Raw genomic sequence first — 12,029 nt, forward strand, 5'->3', positions numbered from 1 at the left:
ATGAAAAAGCATACCCTGTCTGGCGACACACTCGTCATAGCAGTTCACAATGCAGGGGGGCAAAAAGAAAAAAACAGTGACTCGAATAGTTCACGGGAGGTAACTCATGAAAATATACAGGACTCACTCCACTAATTCATTTGCCATCTCTTCCCATGTTTAAACACGAAATTCAACCTTCTACAACTTTTTCCAGAAATCTCGTTGAAAGCTTTCCAATATGTCGAATGAAAGCCTGACCAATCCTTAATGTCCCCTAAAAAATTCAATATATGATGACCATGAAAATTTTGTGCTAGTCAAATAGAAAGTAGACTACTACCGGTTATACTCATCCGCTAGAGTTTGTCAGTTCACAAAACGACTATTTTTAGAATTATCCTTCCGTCTTTAAGTCTCTCATTATCTCACCAAATCTTAAAGATAATGCAATTCCAGACATCAAATTCCAAATCTGGACCACAACTTACTCAAAAATAAGCATGCAAAAACCCCAAAAGGGAGAAAGAAAGAAGTTTTCTAAAAAATAGCCTGGAAGATGTCTAAAAATAGCCTGTACTACATTCGTATTCAATCAAAAAATGTTTAGCAACTCATCTATTGCAGAAAAAAATATCTGATTAATGTGGCGGGGACACATTTACTTTCGACCATTCAAAATATCCTGTAGCAGACGGTAGGAGCGAAAAAACCCCATTTATGCTAGAACTGCGAATTTTCGGTTTTAGGTGCTCTCAAGGGTTACATTGACTAGCTAGCAGTTGACTAGATTCGCCCAAATTTGATTTACACTTTGGCATGAACGATTTTAACCGAAATATGTTGTTTATACGTTGCAAAGTAAATTTTATTGATTTGTTTAATAACGATTTTGTTTAATATATTGTCAAACTTTTCAACGTTCGATATCCACAGTTATCACGATGACATCTACACCAATGTACATGCCCATTTCTAAATGCTGATATCTTTCGACATTCGTTATTATCCTTTTTTAGAGTCACGAATTGTTTGGATGGATCATTATACAATACAAATTTCGTTGCTTTTCTCAATGTGTGTGTGTCACTTCAACCCCTGTAATCCAATAAAGCAATATATATCTGTTAACCGCCATATCGAGATAACTGATAGGATTATTTAAACTATTAAAGAAAATCCGCTATAGGTAAAAAATATTACTTAAATCATAATCTCGGTTTAATTGTGTAATGTTAGAATATGAGTCGTTTTATTGTCCCGTAATCAGTTATAGCTTTTAAACCTAGATTATATTAAAGTGATATAGCCAACCAAATTGTTCTTGTGAATTTTATATCTACTTTTTGTCTAAAATTTAAAACAGAGCACGAACTTTATTGAATTTAAAGCATTACTGTATCTACACATAAAGCAAGTACAACGTAGAGTTCTTCTAAAATTGAATTAAAAACAAAATTTGGGACTCAAAAAATAAAAGCTTTGATACTACATTTTCAATTTGAAGAGAGAAATGCTGTGTGGTAACAGAATATTTGGGGGATTTAAGCCCTTTAAGCGATAATAATGGCTATAATTTAACGTTTAATATAAAAAGAGATTAACTCAAAGCTTTTAATAACATCATTTTGATAACAATAGCTGCATTTGATCTTTGTGTCACGATTGTAGGACAACCATCGAATTCGATAGCCAAATAATAGCCCAGTTAACTGTTCAAAGCACAACAATCTTGATTTTGCTAGTGTGAACAACATTTGAAGGGCGGTCCATACTAATAGCTGCCAGTTTAAATTGTTAAACTTGTGATCTACTTGTAAACGGATAGCTCGTAAACCGTGAACACCAAGCTATTCAAATCAAAATCGAAGTAGTTCGCACTCATAACCAAAAAATAATTACAGATTGGATACAAAACTGTCATGTCAATGTTTCTTCATTAGTGACAGAATTATTTGCGAGTTATCGATATAAAGGACTGGCTACTGGGATAAAACTCCGAGAAGCTTAACAATCTACAGAACAGTTCTTGGTTTGACCAGGCTAGCAATATTTATGAGATATTAGCTTTATTATAAGTGTTTTCTGTTATCATTTGATATAAGTAAATTTGGTACTGAGCATCATTTTGGAGTGAAATTTGAGTGAAGGAGCTTTCGATACCGTGCAGTTTATTTTGCCAAAACGGTAAGTTATCTAATATCCAACTGAATTTGAAAATAAAAACTACACTGGGCTGTTTATCTCCTAATGATATTAAAACATATTAAGTAATTTGCACTTTATATTTGAAGAAAACGCTGTAACGATGCAAAACATATTTAACCTTGTATATTTAAAATTGTAATGCATATTTGAAGAAAAGGTGTAACGATGCTATCAAACAGGGAGCTCATGGAAGCTTTAAGCTCAAACTCCTGTTGCGTAGTGGCGTATACAGTTCCTTTGTTGAGATTTTCCTTCCTAAACATGTGTAGAGTACTTCTAGCTTAACTATTTTCCCGTATTTGTATTTCCTGTAAATCTAGAAAATATGACCAAAATGAAACAGATAATTATGCATTCTGAACTTTGTATCTATGTCTTTTGAATTTTTCAAATAGTTTGTTTTTCTATTACAGGAAATGGGAACATCAGGCAAACGAAGGCACCCACTAAGAGTTGAGATCTACGATGAAGATTTTGAAACATTTTGTTTAAGAATGACAGTTGCCAAGCCAACGGCCGCCAGTGCAAGACGATCGAAGCTATGGTCACGTGAGCGACAGACATGGGAAGACGATTTTCGACGTTCAACTGAATTTCTGTCATCAAGACCTTATTTAAGATATGAATATCCAGAACTAAAAAAACACTACCCGGGAACAAGACGTGTTGCTACTCCCGAGGAAATGACTGGAATCGTTGAAAGACTTACTAAACCATGTCCAACAGCAAGATCCATAGTTCGATCACAATCAGCGCCAGTTGTATCCAGAAGATCAAGGTTATTACAAAGGGAACAAATGCACGCTTAAATCGTTGATTCAGAAAAATATTTTTAACTTTCCTAGAATGGTAAGTGGTCAGCCCAGAGTGACAACCACTTCGAGTAAACTGTATTTCGAGTTGTCACTCAAAGATAAACGTACCAAATTTACTTATTCGTGTATTTTTAAGGAATTGTTAACTTGTGTTGTGAAATGCATATGTAATGCATTTAAGTCTGCATATGATTTTACTACTTCGATAAAATATATTTTCACTAGATTCATTTGTGAATATACACGCCCTTTTGTATATATATAACTTATTAAACCTTTGCATCATTATCTTGGGAGAGGTGCATATACGACTAAAAGACAAAGTTTAGTTGCATCATCATATATTAATTTTGTGTATGTAAAGAAATCAATATCTATATCATATCTGTTGTTTTCTTTTTGCGTACCTATTTCAACTGGCACCTAAAATAGAAGAAAGTATATTGACTTAATCGGATGTAACGAGATAATTATTGCTTCTTTTCTATATAAACATCAGCTAGACCCTCTGAAATGGTCATCCTTTTCAGAAAATATTTGTTTTTTTTTGACAGATCACATGGTCCTTTAAGATTTTACCATTTCTCTTTATACGGATTTTAACTTTTATCTTCAAATTAAGTATATCACTTACTCTGGATCTTTGCTTGGATTATCAGAATTATCTTTCACCAAATATCTATTAGCAAGTGCAAGATATCCCTCTTTAGTGCTTGGGAAACTGTCTACTGAACGACCATCAACGTCAACATCATCTTCCTTATTATCATTACAGTTACCACAGAGTCCAGACAACCTGTTTCTATAAGCTGGTGGTGCCTGAATCCTGGCTAGGAATCTACCATCAAATCGTACTTGAACACCACATCGTGTTTTCAATAAGACAAATTTTCCATCTCTTGTGACGTTTACTTCCGTAGTGATAAAAGGTACTGCTCTATATTTACCATTGAACTACAAAGATAAAGTCATCACATTCAAAACACTTGTTGTTTCAAGTAGTCAGTTGATTAACAGCGAGAATTGTTGGTCGTTAATTCCCTTTATGGTTAAAATGTAACATTTTCTATGGGGCAGTACAGTTCTCTGAAGTACGAGAGACGCGATGAAATCTAATTTGATAGCGATATACCACTTGCATAAAGTCTATTACTATTACATATACATGTACTAAATCTTATTGAAGAACAAATAGTTTCCTAAAGGTATATGAAAGCCGTGACTTACCGAGACCTTTCCTCCTTGACCTAACTGAATATTCTCTCCACCAGCTTTCACGTTAACATACCTAGTAAAGGCTCTCAATGGATTGTTGGATTTTGGCCGTCTTTGATTTTTCACCTCTACATCAAACTTACATTTACCATCATCTAGCTCTCCTTTACTCATTGTATACTTACACTCAGCATACAGTTCAATTGTGGCATTGTCAAATGTTGTATAATGAGGATCGCCCTTGGCCTCACAATGACATGGAACTGAAACAGAGAATTATATCTTACAACGCGAATTCAAAAACAGCAAGATAATATTACATGTATTAGCTGACATTAGTATTACAATGGTAAAATATGCAATTGTTGCATGCTTTAAAAAGCAATTTCAGGAAAAACCACTGACTGCAATATGTAATGTTTCGAATCAAGTTCTCATTTTAAATATCTTTCATCATATCATATTTTACTTTTGAAAATTAAATAAATATGCCACATCGCTTGAAACTGTGAGCCCTATCTTTTTAACAGATTTCAAATATTGCATAAAATTGTCTTTTTGAAACATTTCATTGTTAGATACATATATCATAAAATTGAATAACGATATGGCAACTCACCAAACTTAATTGGTCGCAGACTTATTGATGTTTCTTCAGTCTTTTGTTCCGGAGCTGGAGGGAGGGTTTGTATTGGTAGCTCAACCTGTCCTTCTTCTGGTACAGGTTTCTGTTCTGGAACTTGTTCGAGTATAGGTTTCTGTTCTGGAATTTGTTCTTGTATAGGATTCTGTTCTGGAACAAATTCTGTTATGGGATTCTGTTCTGGAACTGATTCTGGTATAGGTTTCTGTTCTGGACCTGGTTCCGGTATAGGTTGCTGTTCTGGAACTGGTTCTGTTATAAGAATCTGTTCTGTAACAAGTTCTGTTATAAGATTCTGTTCTGGAACTGGTTCTGGTACAGGATTCTGTTCTGGAACTGGTTCTGGTACAGGATTCTGTTCTGGTATTGGATTTTGCTCTGGAACTGGTTCAGGTACAGGCTCGGAATCTGGTTCATCTTCGTCCTCATCTTCTTCTTCGAGTAAAAGATCGGGAACCGGGGAAAATACACTTCCAGGGGTTTCAGATTCTTCATCTATTTGATTAGGAACAACAGGTGGAAAATTAATCAATCTTTTTTGATTTTCTGGTTCCTTATGTTTCTCAACAACAACCTCTGGTTCTTTAGGTTTCTCAACAACAATCTCTGGTTCCTTAGGTTTCTCAACAACAACCTCTGGTTCCTTAGGTTTCTCAACAACAACTTCTGGTTCCTTAGGTTTCTCAACAACAACCTCTGGTTCCTTAGGTTTCTCAACAATAACCTCTGGTTCCTTAGGTTTCTCAACAACAACCTCTGGTTCCTTTGGTTTCTCAATAACCATCTCTGGTTCATTTGGTTTCTCAACAACAACTTCTGGTTCCCTAGGTTTCTCAACAACAACCTCTGGTTTCTTTGGTTTCTCAATAACAACTTCTGGTTCATTTGGTTTCTCAACAACAACCTCTGGTTCCTTTGGTTTCTCAACAATAACCTCTGGTTGCTTCGGTTTCTCAACAACAACTGCTGGTTCCTTAGGTTTCTCAACAACAACCTCTGGTTCATTACGTTTCTCAGCAACAACCTCTGGTTCCTTTGGTTTCTCAATAACAACCTCTGGTTCATTTGGTTTCTCAACAACAACTTCTGGTTCCTTCGGTACCCGAACAACAACTTCTGGTTCCTTAGGTTTCTCAATAACAACCTCTGGTTCCTTCGGTTTCTCAACAACAACAACCTCTGGTTCCTTAGGTTTCTCAATAACAACCTCTGGTTCCTTAGGTTTCCCAACAATAACCTCTGGTTCCTTCGGTTTCTCAACAATAATCTCTGGTTCCTTCGGTTTCTCAACAACTACCTCTGGTTCCTTTGGTTTCTCAATAACAACCTCTGGTTCCTTTGGTTTCTCAACAACAACCTCTGGTTGCTTCGGTTTCTCAACAATAATCTCTGGTTCCTTTGGTTTCTCAACAACAACTTCTGGTTCCTTCGGTTTCTCAACAACAACCTCTGGTTCCTTAGGTTTCTCAACAACAACCTCTGGTTCCTTAGGTTTCTCAATAACAACCTCTGGTTCCTTAGGTTTCTCAACAACAACCTCTGGTTCCTTTGGTTTCTCAACAATAACCTCTGGTTCCTTCGGTTTCTCAACAACAACAACTTCTGGTTCCTTAGGTTTCTCAACAGCAACAACCTCTGGCTGCTTTGGTTTCTCGACAACAACTTCTGTCTGCTTTGGTTTCTCGACCACAACTTCTGGCTGTTTTAATTTTTCGACGGCAACTTCTGGTTCCGTGGGTTTCTCAACAACAACTTCTGGTTCCTTTGGTTTTTCGATAATGACTTCAGATTCCTTTGGTTCGTCTGGTTCAGGTTCTGTTGTTTTAGGTGTCTTGTCTACTATTTCAACAGGTGTCATATCTCCGTTCCGTGGCATGACAAGAATACGTTTTTCATTTATGGGTGGGTATTCTACTTCCTGATGAAACTTTACTGCTAAGAAAATAAAGCAATTATTATATGACAGGTATCAATTGACTATAAGAGACGTTATTCTCCAATCAAATCAAGGTTGTTTGCCGAGTGCAATATACATAGACAGGGTGTAGTAACTCCCTTGGTTAAATTCAGGAGAAAACAAAATCTTGCACTCGATTGCCATTATGAATGTCATTATTAATCAAATATCTATATGGACGAATAATAATTTTAGTGAGTAATTCAATGTACTATGTTTGACATAGATAAGGTACATGGCACGATTACCTTTGAAACATCCCGATGACCCCTCACCAAGATACCCTTCTTCACAAGTACAAACTGGTTCGCCATTCTCCAGTTTACAGGTAGTGTGCTCAACACAGCCTGGATCTTCAGATTCTGCTGTCAGAACTGGACCTCCCTTTGCAGCTTCACAAGTGTACTTCACCAAGCAGTCCTCAGAGATATATCCTTTACCGATCTGGAAAAATAAATTGCCAGTCAATTTGAATTACTCAAAAAGTTGCTTATTGATATATTTGATATTTTGATATAGCGTGTTAAGTGTTAAAAATACTCACCGGATAGTAAAAACCGTCATCAGTGTTACAACCACAACTTTCTTCAGGAACACAGCCATCCCCGCTCAACACAAATCCATCTTCACACTCACAACCTTCACTCAGATCTATAGGGCATTGATCTAAGGGAGGTAATCCACTGCAGGTCTCCTGGCAACCGGACATTGCTGGGTTGTATTTCATATTCTCACCACATGGGAGGGCTAAAACGCGAAAAATATGTATCTAATTTATAAGCACGTAAATGTTATGTCCACTACTTAATACTGTGAATTGTGATGAATTTCTTATTTAAAAATATATTTAATCCGGGCTTTAATTTGAGTGTAGGGTGTATTTATTAGAGAAGAATTTGTGTATGACCATAAACATGTCTAATTGCTCCATTCTGCAATCGCAGAGGCAAATTTGTTTCTTTTCAACCGAAATCGAACTAGAATTCAATACTTACGACAGAAATTAGCAGTCCTCCATCTGACAACGATACCAGCATCTTCACAATCAGCAGCGAAAGCTTCTAAAGATTTACATACTGATCCTTTGATGTCTTCTGGACTTCCTTCATAGGAACAGGCATCATATGTACATTCATCAAAATAATTCATAACATCAGTTCCAAGTGATTCAATACATTTAGCAAATGGTCCATCCGTCTTTCTGATCATACCACATGAATCGTCACGGCTTACTACCTTTTTGGTTGACTTAGCACATTCAATTGAAGGTGATACAGCTCGACATCTGAAAAGATATATTTTTAGAACATTTCACCGAAATTGAAGACAGACCCATGTTCATTTAGACAGATTTGCAGATTTATTCGATTTAGATACCCACAAAGTTACATGGAAAAAATCCAGATATAAGATAAAGAAGTCTGTTTTTCCATCCACAATTAAGTGACACTTGTTGATTTCAATATCACTGTTTGATTCAAGATTTTACAAATTGTGATCTGATCTTGGTTGAACATCGATTGTAAACATAACAATGGAGTCTTACTCGACTTTTCGTCTGTAAGCAGGAGCAAGATAACTGGTACCAATCATTTCAAAACGACCTTTAGCTACATCAGTAACATCGGTTCCATTGGCCAAACGTAAATCATCCTTTACACCGTTACAATCACCACATAAACCTGTCATTCTACCAGAATATTTCTTAGGTACCTTTACTTTAACCAGGTGAACTCCATCAAATTTTACTCTGATTCCGCATTCTGTTGTTGCTTCTAATGATTTACCACTTCTAATAATGTTTAACCGACCATTGGCTAAACTGACTGGTGGGTAAGCACGTTTTTCGTTAATCTGCAAAAAGAGAAATTGTAGAGGTAATCGTCAGCTAATTCACTAGAACATAGACGTAATTGAATTAATAATCAATAAAATTACAAATAGTTCTTGCATATACTATTAGTATGTTTGTGTAACGTCACGACGGGTATTATTTAAGTACTGGAGTGTGCAAAATCACAAGAAGTTAAAAGAATCAACTTACATAAAGTTTTTTTCTCAAATGGAGCTTGACACGAACTCCGTAGATGGTGAAGTAGACAGAACGAACCCAGGAAACATTTGGTTTACTTCTTTTACGGGCTTCATTCTTGACCTCAACATTGAAGGCACATTCATCATTCTTGATTAATGATCTTGAAAGAGTGTACTGGCAAGTTCCCATAAAGTCAATCTTTTGACCATCATATGTAAAGAAATGAGGGTCACCACTGGCTTTACACTTACAGAGCTCTAGAAAGAAAGAACCCAAATTAAAAAATTATCTCCCTTTAAATGCTTATCTGGCTGGCAGTTGGTTTCTACCCTACTCCAACTTAAAAGCTAGCACTTCCGGGATTTCTATGGATCTGGATGTGTACACTTTGTTTTACTACTTTAATTATTGGACTTCACAAACATAAGAAAAATCTGTTTTTTTTTTCAGTATCCCATTCTTTGTCCCTAAGCGAAAAATAAATGAAAATTAACCCGCGGAAAGGACAAAAACCCCATAGAAATCCTCAAAAAACTTTTAATTACCTTCATTTGCTTTCTTCACCTTCTCTACCACAACTTGAGTTTGGGTAACGACGATTTGTGTAGATTCTGCTGCCTTTCTCTTCTTAGATTTTGGCTTCTTTCTTTTTCTTGACTTTGACCCCTTCCCTTTTCTGGATTTAGATTTCGATCCCTTTCCTTTTCTTGATTTGGAACCTTTCCGTGATTTTGGTGATTTAGACCTGGATCCCTTTCGTGATTTTAGTGTTTTAGATCTGGATCCCTTTCGTGATTTTAGTGTTTTAGACCTGGATCCCTTTTGTGATTTTGGTGATTTAGACCTGGATCCCTTTCGTGATTTAGACCTGGATCCCTTTCGTGATTTTGGTGATTTAGACCTGGATCCATTTCGTGATTTTGGTGATTTGGATCCCTTTTGTGATTTTGGCGATTTAGACCTGGATCCCTTTCGTGATTTTGGTGATTTGGATCTCTTTCTAGATTTGGGTGATTTTGAATGACCTAAAAAGTAGATACATATTTTGGAAGCAATAGATAGATCTGGAACGTTTCGTCGTTTCTCATATTGAAAATATATTTCTCAGAACGGAGTGGATTGAATTTGAAATGTCTATTTTCAACAAAATTTACACAAAATGCTATATCAGCATGTTATTTTTGTCAGTAAGATTCTTTTGCATAGCCAAATAAACCTCTTACCGTGTTTCCTTGACTTGGATTTACTGTGTCCCCCATGGGACTTAAAGATATGCTTGCCTGAAATAAAATAAGATTTCAGTCGAATATCCTGGTGAGTGAACTAAATTACCCTCCATCTTCATTTATGTGCCGACCTCAAATTAAGTTCCATAAAGGATGTCTCTTGTATTGATAACATTATTAACAATATTTTCTTACCGGCGTTTTTTAACATCGTCTTAAGCTTTGTGTGAATAACTGTACCCCCTCGTACCACCGACTTGCCACCCCTCTTCAAAATACCAAACAAACCTTCAGGATAGAACAAAATACCATGTTTCGAAATTTACCAAGCATTAGTTGTTTTTTGGCACCGGTACTGAACAATTACAGACATAAGTCTTTTAGATTCGAAAACTACGACACCCCAGAACAAAACAAGTATCCATAGCACACTCGGTCTCAAAGAAAAGTCATACATAATGATACTTATAATGCTGGCTTTAATAAAAACTCGTAGATGGTTCTTATTCAAGCCAAAAAACAACACTAAATTAATTCACACACCTCCAGATTTGCTCTTCTTAGATTTGATCCCCTTTCCATTCGATTTTTTAGATTTCTTACTGTAAAAATGCCAGCTCCTTTCTGTAATAAAGTATGTCACATAAAGTGAGCATCAAAATGCTACACATTCCACATTTACCTACACTGGAAATTTTTAAAAAACCGTGGTATCATTAATGACACTTAGAATAAAGTATTGGTCCTTTTGCCTATTTATTAAAACATACTTATTGTTGCGATATTCATACATTTTAAAGTGAAATGTGTAATTTGAGTTTTTTGTTGTAAAAGGTGTTAATTTCAAAAGGCACCCGTGTACTTACTTATTCTTTCGTGCACAGAATTGGCGGGCGGATCTGAAAATATAAAATATCACATAATCGTCGGATAGTTTGCAAGATCAGTAGATGATTTATTAATGATCTTTTGCCTTGCGAGTATATTTGTGTTTAAATTGAAAATGAAATTGATTGTGTCCTGCTCTTCTGCTCCTATTGAAAGCGGAATACATCATGCAGTGAAAAATGAAAGAGTTTTGCTAGAAGTGTAACATCTTCTTCCAATTTCCAATCATCCGATCTTTATTAATTTGTAGTTTAGTTGTAACTCACACTGTAAGCGTTATTTCAAACTTACCGAGAGCCGCAGATCGTTTAACTAACTTGACATCATCTTTCTTTTCGTCAAGATCAGCCTCTTCATATACCTTCCTTACAGCTTGAAATAAAGAGATGATGAAAAGACTAGAGATTAATGAAGAACTTAACAATGAAGCTACGAATCAATCATTAACGTCAATAAATCTGAGAATGTCTATATCATATTTGTCTGAAACGCCTCTAATTCCTAAGCTATCCAAATTGCAGCTCACCTAAACTGTGACACACCGCCACCAGTGCCAGAGCACCCAAACACAGAGCAAAACACCTCATCTTCTGAAAGCTAGCTGTGCATTGGGAATACCATTTACATATCAGATTCTTATACTAAATCAGATTGACAGTGTTTGTTTTAATTATTCTTAATGATCAGCACCAATATTTGTTTCGGATATTACTTGCAACAGTTGTCATTGAATTTGTTTCCATTTAAATGAATATTTAACTAGACCTAAACTATAACGTGGCTATCGAATCTTATAGGCTTATCCTAAAAAAATCCAGTTTCCAACATTTCAACGATATTATACTGCAATTCAGCAATATTTTGTATTAATTATTATTATACTGGAACTGTTATGACCCAAAATGTGTTTCGTCAAGTTAGACGGTCACTATATCATTCAGTCTGCCAAGAAACCCACCTAATAGTTTAGCATCTTTGACATCGTTATTGAACGAAATATGACCAAAAATAGTTAGCTCATCGCACGATTAGGTAGCGTAAATCAATATATTTTACAGTGCAA

General features: G+C 35.8%; 2 protein-coding genes across 2 annotated transcripts; one reads left to right on the top strand and one right to left on the bottom strand.

The window, feature by feature from the left end:
- On the top strand, nt 1-3,383 carry LOTGIDRAFT_228570 (hypothetical protein; the record flags this gene model as incomplete). The annotated part of the gene is made up of 2 exons (XM_009057179.1): nt 1-99; nt 2,601-3,383. The coding sequence occupies 2 exons, from the start codon at nt 1-3 to the stop codon at nt 2,994-2,996; spliced, it is 495 nt and encodes a 164-aa protein (XP_009055427.1). The 3' UTR covers nt 2,997-3,383.
- A 4,026-nt stretch (nt 3,384-7,409) lies between these two features.
- On the bottom strand, nt 7,410-9,098 carry LOTGIDRAFT_74717 (hypothetical protein; the record flags this gene model as incomplete). The annotated part of the gene is made up of 4 exons (XM_009057022.1): nt 7,410-7,564; nt 7,813-8,094; nt 8,404-8,671; nt 8,862-9,098. Coding segments are annotated over 4 exons (942 nt in total), but the record flags the coding sequence as incomplete, so codon positions are not given.
- Nucleotides 9,099-12,029: the final 2,931 nt, after the last annotated feature.

Source organism: Lottia gigantea (genome assembly GCF_000327385.1).
Source record: "Lottia gigantea unplaced genomic scaffold LOTGIsca_3, whole genome shotgun sequence".
Lineage (NCBI taxonomy): Eukaryota > Metazoa > Mollusca > Gastropoda > Lottiidae > Lottia > Lottia gigantea.